Genomic DNA, 14,740 nt, shown 5'->3' with positions numbered 1-14,740 from the left:
TGTGCAATGTCCTGTGCAGTTGCAAGAAAGTTTGTGAACACTTGTAATTACCTGTTTTTTTTTCATTAATTACTCATAAAATGTGGTCTGATCTTCATCTAAGTCACAATAATAGACAAACACAATCTGCCCAAACTAATAACACACACACAATTGTATTTCTCGTCAATACTGAGTACACCATTTAAACAATCGCAGTCGAGGTTCGAAAAAGTATGTGAACCTCTGGGGTAATGCCTTCTACAAAAGTTATTTGGAGTCAGGTGTTTTAATCAATGAATGCTGAAGGAGATGAAAAAACCCAAGGGTAACAGCAAAAGACTTAGAGTCTCTGTTCATGGTCACTATAAGAAAAATACTGAACAAGAATGGTGTTCATGGAAGGACACCACGGAGGAAACCACTGCTCTCCAAAAAAAAACATTGCTGCACGTCTCAAGTTTGTAAAAGACCACCTGGAAGTTCTACAATGCCTCTGGGACAATGTTCTGTGGACTGATGAGACAAAAGTTGAACTTTTTGGCAGAAATACACATCACTATGTTTGGAGGAAAAAGGGCATTGCATACCAGCATGAAAACCTCATCCCAACTGTGAAGCACGGTGGAAGGAGTATCATGGTTTGGGACTGATTTGCTGCCTCAGGGTCTGGACAGCTTGCAGTCATTGAGGGAACAGTTAATTCAAAATTGTATCAAGACGTTTTACAGGACAGTGTCAGGGTAGTGATCCGTCACCTGAAGCTTAGTAGAAGTTAGATGATGCAATGAAACAAATGATCCGAAACACAAGTAAATCAACAACACAAACACGAGGAAATCTGCAGATGCTGGAAATTCAAGCAACACGCACCAAAAAATGCTGGTGAACACAGCAGGCCAGGCAGCATCTATAGGAAGAGGTACAGTCGACGTTTCAGGCCAAGACCCTTCGTCAGGACTAACTGAAGGAAGAGCTAGTAAGAGATTTGGGAGGGGGCGGGGGAGATCCGAAACGATAGGAGAAGACAAGAGGGAGAGGGGTGGATCTAAGAGCAGGAGAAGGGAGAGGATCATGGGACGGGAAGCCTGTGGAGAAAGATATGGGGGGAGTGGAGCCCGGAGGGTGGAGAGCAGGCAAGGAGTTATAGTGAGAGGGACAGAGGGAGAAAAAAGGGGGAAAAAATAAAAAATGTATAAAAATATATATTAAATAAATAAATAAGGGATGGGGTGTGAAGGGGAGGAGGGGCATTAACAGAAGTTAGAGAAGTCAATATTCATGCCATCAGGTTGGAGGCTACCCAGACAGAATATAAGGTGTTGTTCCTCCAACCTGAGTGTGGCTTCATCTTTACAGTAGAGGAGGCCGTGGATACATATCAGAATGGGAATGGGGCGTGGAATTAAAATGTGTGGCCACTGGGAGATCCTGCTTTCTCTGGCGGACAGAGCGTAGGTGTTCAGTGAAACGGTCTCCCAGCATGCGTCGGGTCTCCTCAATATATAGAAGGCTGCACCGGGAGCACCGGACACAGTATATCACCCCAGGCAAAGTGTCGCCTCACCTGGAAGGACTGTCTCGGGCCTTGAATGGTGGTGCTTCCGGTGCGGCCTTCTATGTATTGGCGAGACCCGACACAGGCTGGAAGACCGTTTCGCTGAACACCTATGCTCTGTTCGCCAGAGAAAGCTGTGTGTGACTACTGGGTGTGGAACGTGCTCACCTTGGCCTTATACCACTCCTCAGCCTCCTGCAGGTTCTTGCTGGCCACAGATTCGTAATGAGTGCGAATGTCCTTCAGGGCAGCTGTGAGGTCAGGCTTGGAGACGTCCACCTCAACGTGGATCTGCTGCAACTGCAGTTGCTCATGCAGTTCCTGAATTTTCTGACGGCCAAGAAGAGGAAGTGGGTCAGACAGTTCAGCGGCCCGTCGTCATGTCTCTCATAGGCACCTCTATCCAGATCACAGTTCTGGCCACTCGAAGCCCATCCTTGGCCACAGTATTTCAGGTCTCCTTACCTCATCATGGCAGGATATCCCAGTGGCCACACATTTTAATTCCATGTCCAATTCCCATTCTGATATGCATCCACGGCCTCCTCTACTGTAAAGATGAAACCACACTCAGGTTGGAGGAACAACACCTTATATTCCGTCTGGGTAGCCTCCAGCCTGATGGCATGAATATTGACTTCTCTAACTTCCGTTAATGCCCCTCCTTCCCTTCGCACCCCATCTCTTATTTATTTATTTAATATATTTTTTTAATATATTTTTTATTCCCCCCCCCACCCTTTTTTTCTCTCTCTCCTTTTTCTCCCTCTGTCCCTCTCACTATAACTCCTTGTCTGCTCTCCACCCTCCGGGCTCCCCTCCCCCCATCTCTTTCTCCCCAGGCTTCCCGTTCCATGATCCTCTCCCTTCTCCAGCTCTTTGATCCACCCCTCCCCTCCTGTCTTCTCCTGTCTTTTCGGATCTCCCCCTCCCCCTTCCCACTTTCAAATCTCCTACTATCTCTTCTTTCAGTTAGTCCTGACGAAGGGTCTTGGCCTGAAACGTCGACTGTACCTCTTCCTAGAGATGCTGCCTGGCCTGCTGCGTTCACCAGCAACTTTGATGTGTGTTGCTTAAATCAATAACATAATGGTCTAGAAAGAAGAAAATCTGTGTTTTGGAATATCCAAGTCAGAGTTCAGATCTTACCTGAAGAGGGCTGTTCATGCAAGGTATCCAGAGATATTAATGAAGTGTAGCAGTTTTGTATGAAAGAATAGTCTAAAATTCCTCTTCGCTGTTGCACAAGTCTGAACAGCAGCTACAGGAAATATTTGGCAGAGGTTATTGTTGCTAAAGGAGGTTCTACACTAGTTTTTAATGCAAGGATTCACATACTTTTTCCAGCCTGGACTGTGAATGATTAAACAAAGCGTTCAATAAAGACGTGAAAATTACAATTGTTTGTGGGTTATTAGTTTAGGCAGATTGTGCTTGTCTATTATTGTGACTTAGATGAAGATCAGACCACATTTTATGAGTAGTTAATGCAGAAAACCAGGTAATGCAAAGGGTTCACAAACTTTTTCTTGCTACTATAAATGAGGGCACATCTAGTAGAGACATTGCCTCTCAGCTCCAGCTGGGTTGAATCCTGATCTCCACTGCTGTCTGTATGTAGTTTGCACATGCTCCTGTGATTTTTGTGGTTTCCTCTGGGTTTTTTCCGTTTCCTTCCACATCCGAATGACACGAGAGCTGGTACATTAATTGCCCACTGTATATTGCCCTTAATGTGTAGATGGGTGGTAGAATCTAGGGCAGTTGATGGGATTGTGCAGAGAATTTACAAATAAACAAGGTAGATGTTGGTGTGGAATTGGTGGACCAAACGACCTGTTTTTTGTCCTTATGACCCTATATGAATTTGAAGAGGTACCACTTGTATAAATCTGCTGAATTTGATTCCAGTCTGGGATTTGGTCTCTGCCTTGGTGTATGTGAACTCTTTTGTTACAACAGTGAGGTGAATCTAGTTATCTGTGTGTTTGAATCTTCAGCTGAAAGAGTTGTACACCTTGCTGAATGAGAACTATGTGGAGGATGATGACAACATGTTTAGGTTTGATTACTCGCCTGAATTCTTATTGTGGTAAGTAAAATAACCGGTTATAAGTTAAATTTATAACTGTGCTTTCAGCTATGGGAAGGTATCTCCGTTTTAGCTCTAACCAATGCTATAACTAATCTGGGTAGCATAGTTAAGTTGAGTAGCATCATTGTTCCCAGTGTCAATTTAGATAACTCTAATTAGGTGCAGAGCAGAGCTGTGAATATAAAGTGGTGCTCTTGACTCCGATACAGTGTGAGCTGTGAGGTGGTATACAGTGTAAATGATAGAGCTGTACTTTGAGGAGGTGGGATGTTACACATTGTGACAATGACGAAGCTGTGAACCAAAGTGAGAGGAAGGAGATTTATACACTCTGTGATTACTAATAGCATACATACCAAGCTATTATGTGAGGAGATGGGCTAATAACATGGATTGCATAGATTGCGTTTACAATCACATTATTTTTGTTTAAATCTTTTGTTCTCTTGCCCTTTGTAAGTGAAAAAGTTAAGGACTTCTGTACCCTGCCCAAACTTTGTTTAAAGAAAATTTAGAAACTCATAACCTAATAAAAGAAAGATTATAAGAAAACTAAAGTAGTTACTTGTAATTTGGGTAAGTTGGCACAGATAGAGCATTCTAACAAAAGTTAGCTGATGTACTGTACCATTTCTGTTTTTCATATCCGTTTGTCCTAAACAAATAAAAAAACATTTTTAAACATCTTTAATTTGGAATGCATGATATGTTGCCTGCTTTTTTAAAAAAGACATTATATGCCTAGTTAATATCATAGTGTTAAAATCAAATGTAAATAATTGTGTGCAAGGGACATAACACTATTGTCATCTCCTCATTCCTTCTCCACCTGGATTAAGAAGCCAATGCCAATGTAGGAACTGCTGACCTTTCCAAAAATAGGAAGGAGGTGGCTGACTGAAGTTAAGGTTGGTGGTGTAGAGGTGCAGGTAGATAGTTTGCAAGCTAGCTCACTCCTTCCACTTATATTGGACTTCTCTATGTTCAAAGAGCATGCACTGATGTCCTCAATACCTTGAATGTTCTTTCTCCACTTTGAGCATTTGTAATCCAGAGTTTCCAAGAAGTCAGTACAAATATGACACTTCTAAACACTTCCACATCTCTGTCTCTCTATTCCCCTGTCTGCCTGGTAACCTCCCACAAAAGAACTCAGAAAAGTATCACAAGATCACAAGGAAATAGGAGCTAGGAATAGGCCACCTCGCCTCTTGAGCCTTCGGTGTTCTTCTTCACCCCATCAACCCTGCTGCGGCAGTAACCCCCGAGAGCAACTCGCCAGAGTCCTGTCTTGGGCCAGTCTTCAAGTCCAGCTGTGGCCCATCAATATGTCTTCTAAGTGAAGATCATTCCTCTCCCAGGGATGATGTCTTTGGAGCTCCTGTTGGTGTTTACTCTGTAGTGCTGGGTTTTTATAGGATGTGGTTGCTAGCCCCATGCCCAACACTCCTCCTTTGGCAGTCAGGCTTGGGACTGTCCGTGGTGGAGTTAAGCCAGTTCTCTATGATACTCAATTTTCCAATTTTTCAATTTTTCAAAATTTGATCCACTTCCACTTTTTATACTAATAGTGATCCTGCCTTGACCACCTTGGGGTAGAGAATCCCAGAGATTCATTACATTCTGTGAAAATAAGTTCCCACACATCTCGATTTTAAAATGACTTTCCTTTACTTTGTAATAATATTCCCTCATTCAAGACTCTCCAGAGTGAAAACATCATGACACCTACCCAGTCATGTCCCTTCAGGATCTTGCACGTCTCCATAAGGACACTCATTCTTCTAAACTCCAAGGAATACATTGTCATATAGCACAGGAACAAGCTATTTGGCCCTTCATGTCCACACTGACAGATCAGTCATTAATCTATAGCCTAACACTACCTTTCACACTGTCAGTAATTTCACCTAATCTTTGTGTCATGTACAATCTTGCTGACCATGCCTCTTGTATCCACATACAACTCATCCACTTTTTTTACAGCAAGGATCCCAACACTGATCCTTGAGTGTCATCAATAGTCACAAGCATCCAATCACTAAAACAGCCCTCTGCCATAATCCTCTGTCTTCTATCACCAACAAATTTTGGATCTAATTTGCCAACTTGCCTTGGACCTTATCTTTTGGACCAGTCTCCCATGTGGCACTTTGTCAATGGCCTCTGTGAAGTCCATCTACTGCATTCCATCAGCAATACATTTTTCTATCGCTTCAAAATAAATTGGTTAGTTTAGTCAGACAGGATTTGCCCTTGACAAAATCATGCTAGCTTTCTCTAATTAGTCCTTTCCAAATGCTTGTAATCCTGCCCCTCAGTTTTTTTCCCCCTATTATTTTCCTGCTAATGATTTCTGGCTGTAGTTGTTGGACTTTTCCCTGCTGCCCTGCTTGGGGTAAAAAGGGGGACCATATTTGCTGTCCTCCAGTCTTCTGGTACCTTACTTGTGGTCAGCAAAGATGTAAAAATCTCAACCAGAGCCCCTGCAATCTCCTCCCCTGCCTCTCCTAGTAGCCCGGGGCAAATCTCATCTGGCACTGGAAATTAACCCATCTTTAAGACCACTCGGGCATTAAATACCTCATCTTTATTTATAGAGCTTGCACTGGAATTTCATCTTCCCCTTCACTGAACTCTCCCACTACTAGGAGAGAGAAGTCTGTTTCTTTTGTGACTACTGATGGAAAAATATTCATTTAGAACCTCATCTATATTTTCTGACTCCATTTATTGATTAACCCTGACGTGCTTGCTCTTTCCCTTGTTATTCTTTTGCCCTCAATATACTTGTAAATCACCATTGGCTTTAATCCTTCTCCCAGTGATATTTGTGACCTTTCGTAGCTTTCCTAATTAAGTGTCTCCCTACACTTTTGATAATCTTGACAGATCTCTCCTCTTAAGGCATTTATGTCTGCCATATGTTTTCTATTTTTCACTTTATCCAAACATCAATGTCCCTCAACACCCAGGGTTATCTATACTTGTTAAATATATAGACCCCAATATGTTTGCCCTCTTGGTAGGACAGTCCTCTCATCCCAGGAACTAGCCTGGTTAATCTTTTCTGGGCAGCCTCTAATGCCACTATCCCCTGTTTTAGGTAAGGGAACTTAAATTGTGCACAGTGCTCTAGATGTTTGAGAATCCTTAGTCACTATCTGTCTGTCCACAAGTTGATCCAGTAATGGGCAGCACAGAGGTGAATTAAAATTTGGGATATGTTGGTGACTATTTTAGCATGACCTGTTGACACCTGTCTACATGTATACTGTGGCTGCAGATTAAATCCTGCATGTATTCTTCAGATGTCAGATGTTCTTTAGTGATGAATTGAAATAACATTGTTTGGTGTTCTCTTTAGGGCTCTGCGTCCTCCTGGTTGGTTGCTCCAGTGGCACTGTGGAGTACGTGTTGTCTCCAACAAAAAATTAGTGGGCTTCATCAGTGCCATTCCAGCTAATATTCAGATTTATGACCAGTACGTAAGCTTGCTTCTTATTTTTGGTACTAACAAGTCTATAGTCAATAATTGGCTGATGCATCAGTTTTGTCCTCTGACTTTCCAAGTACTCATAGAACTTTAAGAACAATTATTTTTGCTTGAGATAGGTAGTAAAGGAGTAGCGTTTGTGATTGAGGTCAACAACAATGGCTTAATCGTTAGCAGGAAGAAACTGCAGTTATGCAGGCTAACAACAGTAAGGTAGCTGAAGGGTATCAAAGCAAGAGTCATTAGTGAGTATATGAAAGCAAACAAAATTTCTTCAAATAATGCTGCTCAACAGAAAAAAAGTAGTTGAGGAAAATGGGAATGGACCAAGGACCAATGCTGGTGAAGCACTTCACATCACATAACTAGGTGAGGAAAGGAGAAAAAGATTTGTTAGTAAGTTCACAGATCACACATTGTGAATCCACAACAAAAATTTCCAAAAGAGACGGTGACATATAGATCATTTGTAGATATGAGTGGGGAAATGACAGATAAGAGTTTAACCTGGCCAAGTGTAAGGTGTTGCACTTTGGGGGATCATGCATACACAGCTACTGGCAGAACCCTTAATAGCATTGACATACAAGGAGATTGTGGGGTCCAAGTCCATAGCTTCCTGAAATTGGCTGCACATTGATAGGGTAATAAAGAAGGTATATGGCACACTTGCCTTTATTAGTCAAGGCAGTGAGTTCAAGAATCAAGAAGTCGTGCTTAAACTTTAGAAAACTGATGAGGCTACATCTGAGTATTGCATACATGTCTGATCACCACATTATAGAAAGGATGTGGAGGCTTTGGAGAGGGTGCAGAGAGTTTTACCAAGATGTTCCTGGGTTAGGAAGTATTTGGTTTGAGGAGTGGTTGGGCAAACTTGGGTTGTTTTCTCTGGGGTGGCGGAGGCTGAGGGGAGATCTGATAGAAATCATGAGAGGAGATAGAATAGATAGCTAGTACGTGGCTGGTATCACCTTCCTAGGGTTGAAATGTCTAGCACTAGAAGGCATGCATTTAAGGTGGGGGGGGGTAAGTTCAAAGGAGATGTGGAGGGCAGGTTTTATACACAGTGGTTGTAATAGAGGCAAATACAGTAGAGACTTTTAAGAGGCTTAGATAGGCACATGCGTGTGCAGAGAATGGGGGAGTGTGGACTTGTTAGGCAGAAGGTACTAGTTTGGTTAGGCCTTTAATTACTATTTTAATGCAGTACAATATCCTGGGCTGATGGGTCTGTTCCTGTGCTGTACTGTTCTGTGTTCTAACCTGAACTGGATAGGTTAGTGTAGCAACAAGTGAGGCCAACTGATGAAGCGCTGTGTTCACCTGATGGAAAGCCACTAGATGGAAAAGGCGTGGTTCATTGTCATTGACTTATCCAAATTGAGAAGAATGAAAAGAGAAAGATTACCATGGACTCTGTTACTTTGGTGACTTTAATTAATACCATTTCAGTCCAGCTCAGGGTGCAGGAATCTATCAACTTACTCCAATCTACCATAGCAGAAAGCTGCTTGGGGAGTTGAGAGGCAACAGCAGGTTCAATTAGTTTGAAAGGGATGGGGTGAGCAGGGGTCCTAGCTTGTTTAAGAGAGTGGTAGTAGCAAATTGGAAAAGAGAGGACTTGGCTGATGGTAATACAACAAAGGAACTTGTGGATGTGCCCAAGATGTTATTTCATTTTTGTTTTGCTCCCATCTCATCTCATGCCGTCTTTCACTATGTCCACAGTACCTATCTTACCCTCTCAGTTCTATTCCCATTTTCCAATCAACACATATTAGCTAAGTCCTTTACCAATTTGCTATTACCACTCTCTTAAGGGAACTAGGTCCCTCTGCTCACCTCAGCTGTCACAGTGGTGTCTGAAATCTGAGCTAATATAAAATTCTGAATAATATAAAATTGCTTTTGTTTGAAATATCATAAGACGCCATTATTGTTTTGGCATTGGCCTAAAATTTCCTACTTTCTCTCCCCTTTCTTAGCAACTCCCTGAGTTTGTCAGTGCTCAGCATGAGCATGCTGTATCATTCTGAACGTTGCTTCAAACCCCACTTTCTTACTCTCTCTGGTGCTGTATATATCCACCTCATCCACACTGTATTACACGTGCCCAAGTGGGTTAAGGCATTGGACTAGCTACCAGAAGGTCGTGAGTTCGAGCCCCAGCTGAGGCAACGTGTTGTGTCCTTGAGCAAGGCACTTAATCATACATTGCTCTGCAACAACACTGGTGCCAAGCTGTATGGGTCCTAATGCCCTTCACTTGGACAACATTGGTGTCGTGGAGAGGGGAGACTTGCAGCATGGGCAACTGCTGGTCTTCCATACAACCTTGCCCAGGCCTGTGCCCTGGAGAGTGAAGACTTTCCAGGCGCAGATCCATGGTCTCGCAAGACTAACGGATGCCTTAAACACTGTAATATTTTGTGATTACTTTCTGACTTGGTAACTCCAAGATTCCCCTTCCTGGTCCCATCTTCACTCTGTCACATTCCCCATCATACTCACACTTTTTCATGATATTCATTATTTTCTCAACTGTTCTCAACATGCCCCCTTACTTGTTTTTCTTCCACACATCTTTATTTGGTGAGGCACGCTTTATTATATTTGATGTGGCACCCTTGTAGTTTCACACTTCAGCATTTGCCTCCTCTCTATCTTGTTATGATCACAAAGTCATGGACCATTTCAGTGTTTTATTTTCCAGAAAGTCCTTCTTTCACAGTGACACCCTATATTAACAATCTTGCCTCCTGCCGAAACTTCCTTAAAGATTATATGGCAGGAGACCATGCGTGAGACACTGGTAAAGGTGTTTGGAGTACATGGGACTCTGTATACTTGAAATTTCTGCCTCCACAGTTGCTGCTTGTTTTTCTTTTTTGATGCAGCTTATAAATCTGGGTTTTCTAGAGTTTACTTTTTCGTGTATCTGTAAACATGTCTTCTTTTTACCTCCAGCCAAAAGAAGATGGTGGAAATTAACTTCCTGTGTGTGCATAAAAAGCTACGAGCTAAACGGGTGGCTCCAGTCTTGATCCGGGAGATCACTAGGAGAGTCAACCTTGAAGGCAGCTATCAGGCTGTGTACACTGCAGGTGTGGTGTTGCCTAAACCCGTAGGCACTTGCAGGTATGGTCCAAGTTTTAGCAGGTTCTCCTTATCACAACGTACAACCCTTAGAATAAGCCTGCACCAAAGTAGAAATAATTTACCCAGGATAGGCATAGCAGAGGACAGAAGAGCTCATTCTACAGTAACTCAGCAAGTATTCCTAAGACAAGTTCTACTCATTTACTTAATGAACTCAGGATGAAATGTATTTTCATCTTCCTTATACAGTGGTATGCAAAAGTTTGGGCACCCCGGTCAAAATTTCTGTTACTGTGAATAGTTAAGTGAGTAGAAGATGAACTGATCTCCAAAAGTCATAGTTAAAGATGAAACATTTTTTTCAACATTTTAAGCAAAATTAGTGTATTATTTTTGTTTTGTACAATTTTAGAGTGGGGGGAAAAAAGGAAAGGAGCACTATGCAAAAATTTGGGCACCCCAAGAGATTTGAGCTCTCAGATAACTTTTACCAAAGTCTCAGACCTTAATTAGCTTGTTAGGGCTATGGCTTGTTCACAGTTATTGTTAGGAAAGGTCAGGTGATGCAAATTTCAAAGCTTTGTAAATACCCTGACTCCTCAAACCTTGTCCCACAATCAGCAGCCATGAGCTCCTCTAAGCAGCTGCCTAGCACTCTGAAAATTAAAATAAATGATGCCCACAAAGCAGGAGAAGGCTATAAGAAGATAGCAAAGCATTTTCAGGTAGCCGTTTCCTCAGTTCGTAATGTAATTAAGAAATGGCAGTAAACAGGAACGGTTGAGATCAAATTGAGGTCTGGAAGACGAAGAAAACTTTCCGAGAGAACTGCTCGTAGGATTGATAGAAAGGCAAATCAAAACCTCCATTTGGCTGCAAAAGACCTTCAGGAAGATTTAGCAGACTCTGGAGTGGTGGTGCACTGTTCTACTGTGCAGCGACACCTACACAAATATGACCCCATGGAAGAGTCATCAGAAGAAAACATTTCCTGCATCCTCATCACAAAATTCAACGTCAAAAGTTTGCAAAGGAACATCTAAACAAGCCTGATGCATTTTGGAAACAAGTCCTGTGGACTGATGAAATTAAAATAAAACTTTTTGGCCACAATGAGCAAAGGTATGTTTGGAGAAAAAAAGGTGCAGAATGACATGAAAAGAACCCCTCTCCAACTGTTAAGCACGGGGGTGGATCAATCATGCTTTGGGCTTGTGTTGCAGCCAGTGGCACTTTTGCTTCGGGCCCTTTTCCTTTTTTGTTATTTTGAAACTGTAAAAGATGTAAATAAAGAAGTAATCTTAAAATATTAAAGAAATGTGTCATCTTTAACTTTATGCCTTTTGGAAATCAGGTCATCTTTTACTCGCTTAGCTATTCACAGTAACAGAAATTTTGACTGGAGTGCCCAAACTTTTGTATGCCACTGTACCTATGCATATAAAGTGATCTTCCTGGAGTTTCTCAGCCCCAACTGAATTTGTTCCAAATAAAACTCATGAAAGAGTAGTTTGGGCTTTACAATGACAAAAATCACTAACATTATTTGAACTGTTTTCTTATGGACAGTTTTATGCATATAATAGCAGAAACCGAGAAAGGGGAAAATAGCATTTCGCCTTTGAACTTCCATTAAATATGAAAGCATGGCTGATTATGGAGGGGGGGCAGTTAGTGGTGATGGATTTCTAAGTACTAGTAGGCCTCTTGGCTGTAGTCATGAAGAGCTGTCTACTTAATCTGTCAAAAATAACCAAGGTAAAGACTTCTAGCCACCAGCTACAGAAGTATAGTAATATGCTTTGTTTGTTTCCTAGGATCTCCTTGCAATCTCCTCAACAGATTTGATTTTGTGTGTCCCTGGGTCCCCTTCTGGCTGCCTGAGTAGAGACCATAACCATAAGACCCTGAAATATAGGAGCAAAATTAGACCATTTGGCCAATCTACCATTTCCTCATAGCTGATCCATTTCCCCCCCTCAACCCCATTCTCCTGCTTCCCCATAACCTTTCATGCCCTGAGTAATCAAGAACTTATTAATTTCTGCCTTAAATACACCCAATGACCAGGCCTCTACAGTCACCAGTGGCAACAAATTCCACAGATTCACCACCCTCTAGCTAAAGAAATTTCTTCTCATCTCCATTCTAAATGGACGCCCCTCTATTCTGAGGCTGTACCCTCTAGTCTTACACTCCCCACTGAAGGAAACATCCTCTCCACATCCACTGTATTTAGGCCTTTCAACATTCAATAGGATTTCAATGAGATCCCTCCTCATTCTAAATTCCAGCGAGTACAGATCCAGAGCCATTAAATGTTCCTCATACGATAATCCTTTCATTCCCAGAATCATTCTTGTGAACTTCTTCTGAATCCCCTCCAATGTTAGCACATCCTTTCTTAGATAAGAGGCCTGAAACTGCTCACAATACTCCAAATGAGCCTCACCAGTGTCTTATAAAGCCTCAGCATTACATCCTTGCCTTTATATTCTAGTTTGAGTTGGGGGTGAGGATTGTGTTTGCCACTGACTCAGCCTGCAAGTTAACCTTTAGGGAATCCTATACAAGGACTCCCGAGTCCCTTTGCACCTCGGACTTTTGAATTTTCTGCCCGTTTAGAAGATAGTCTACACTTTTGATCCTTCTACCAAAGTGCATGACTGTACACTTCTTGACACTGTATTCCATCGACCACTTCTTTGCCCATTCTCCTCATTTGTCTCCGTCCTAATGCAGCCTCCCTGCCTCCTCAACACCACCTGCCCCTCCACTTATCTTTGTATTGTCCGCAAGCTTGGCCACAAAACCACCAATTCCATTATCCAAGTCATTGACATACAACATAAAAAGAAACAGATCCCATCAACCCCCGTAGAATACCACTAGTCACCGGCACCAACCAGAAAGTGCTATCTTTATTCCCACTCTTTGCCCCTTGCTAATCAGCCAGTCCTCTATCCATGCTAGTAACTTTCCTGTAATACCATGGGCTCTTGTTAAGCAGCCTCATGTGTGGCACGTTGTCAAAGGCCTGAAAATCTAAGTATACAACATCCATTGGCTCTCCTTTGTCTATCCTCCTGTTAATTCTTCAGAATTCCAACATTTTTGTCAGGCAAGATTAACCCTTAAGGAACCATACTGACTTTGGCCTATTTTATATGTGCCTCCAAGAACCCCGAAACCTCATCCTTAACAATAGACTCCAGTATCCTCCCAACAACTGAGGTCAGGCTAACTGGCATATAATCCCTTACTTCTGCCTCCCACCCTTCTTGAAGAGTGGAGTGACATTTGCAATTTTCCAGTCCTCCAGAACTATTCCAGAATCTAGTGATTTGTGCACGATAGTGGTGTTGACCAAGCTAGGAATCCATTTAATTGTTTCTGCATTGGCATATGATGGTGTTGCAATCGAGCAGGCTAGCCCTATTAGCTGAAACTAGATTTACTTCCTCCATTCATGGTGGTATCAATAGCCATAAAAGAATAACATCTATGAAAGGATGGTGAAACCCATCACCTTGTGCGTTGCACATTCTAAATTTACAAACCCGTTAATGCGGCATGGTCTTTGTAAAGTGGCCTTCACCTTCTGACTGGAAGTAAGTGACATAAACCTCTCCATTGAACACATATACATCTGTTGTGCCATTATCACCTAGCTGTAGTATAATCCACCTGGGCTTGGTTAGCAGGCAGGGTTCCTGTAGCATGGCTTTTGCACGTAAAGCTTATACATGATGGTACATTTGATTCTTAACCAGCCTATCCATTGTAAGCCTTGTAACATGTTTATAATATGAATTATTCCTGGGAATGTTTCAAGCAATATCTTTCTATTGAGTGACGCACTTACTTTGCCGGAAGCCTCTAATTCCACCCTATAAGGCAGTGGTCCCCAACCTCCGGGCTGCGGACCGATACCAATCCTCAAAGCATGCAGGAGTGCAGCAGTAGCCGGGACGCACCCATCACATCTTTAAGAAAAAGCCGAAATAAACAAGCTAATTAATTACGTGCCAGGCGGCACCTAATTAATTAGCTTGTTTATTTCGGCTTTTTCCTTAAAGATGTGCTGGGTGCATCCCGGCTACCACTGCACCCTTGCATGCTTCGCAGCCCGGAGGTCAGGGACCACAGCTGTAAGGCACTATTGGTGACTGACTAGAATATTCTATGATTTGTTGGGCAGGTACTGGCATAGGTCACTGAACCCACGCAAACTAGTTGAGGTGAAATTCTCCCATCTGAGCAGAAACATGACTATGCAACGAACAATGAAACTATATAGACTACCAGAGGTGAGCCTTAACACTGTTTCAGTAAATCTTGTTCATAGGCATTTATATTTTGAGTGATGTATTTGTTACCTTCCTTATAATAGGAACATCTTTGAGTTTCTGTATTCTTTTTGAACATGTTTCTCTCCAATTAAGCTAAGCAATTTCAGCTAAGTGGAAAATACAAGTCAAGTTTGTTCCAGTTATTTTGCCACTAACAG

The 14,740-nt window shown here is 42.2% G+C and overlaps 1 protein-coding gene across 1 annotated transcript in view; it reads left to right on the top strand.

Moving 5' to 3' along the window:
- LOC134340466 (glycylpeptide N-tetradecanoyltransferase 1-like) overlaps nucleotides 1–14,740 on the top strand; it is a 99,219-nt gene that overhangs the window by 65,733 nt on the left and 18,746 nt on the right. Inside the window, exons 5-8 of the mRNA XM_063037763.1 lie at nucleotides 3,538–3,629; nucleotides 7,000–7,116; nucleotides 10,099–10,269; nucleotides 14,432–14,540. Of these exons, the coding sequence (XP_062893833.1) occupies nucleotides 3,538–3,629; nucleotides 7,000–7,116; nucleotides 10,099–10,269; nucleotides 14,432–14,540 (489 nt within the window). The remainder of the gene's footprint in view (nucleotides 1–3,537; nucleotides 3,630–6,999; nucleotides 7,117–10,098; nucleotides 10,270–14,431; nucleotides 14,541–14,740) is intronic.

Source organism: Mobula hypostoma, chromosome X1 (genome assembly GCF_963921235.1).
Source record: "Mobula hypostoma chromosome X1, sMobHyp1.1, whole genome shotgun sequence".
NCBI classification, from domain to species: domain Eukaryota; kingdom Metazoa; phylum Chordata; class Chondrichthyes; order Myliobatiformes; family Myliobatidae; genus Mobula; species Mobula hypostoma.
The sequence above is the reverse complement of the archived record's forward strand: the minus strand, read 5'-3'. Positions and strand labels throughout refer to the sequence as shown.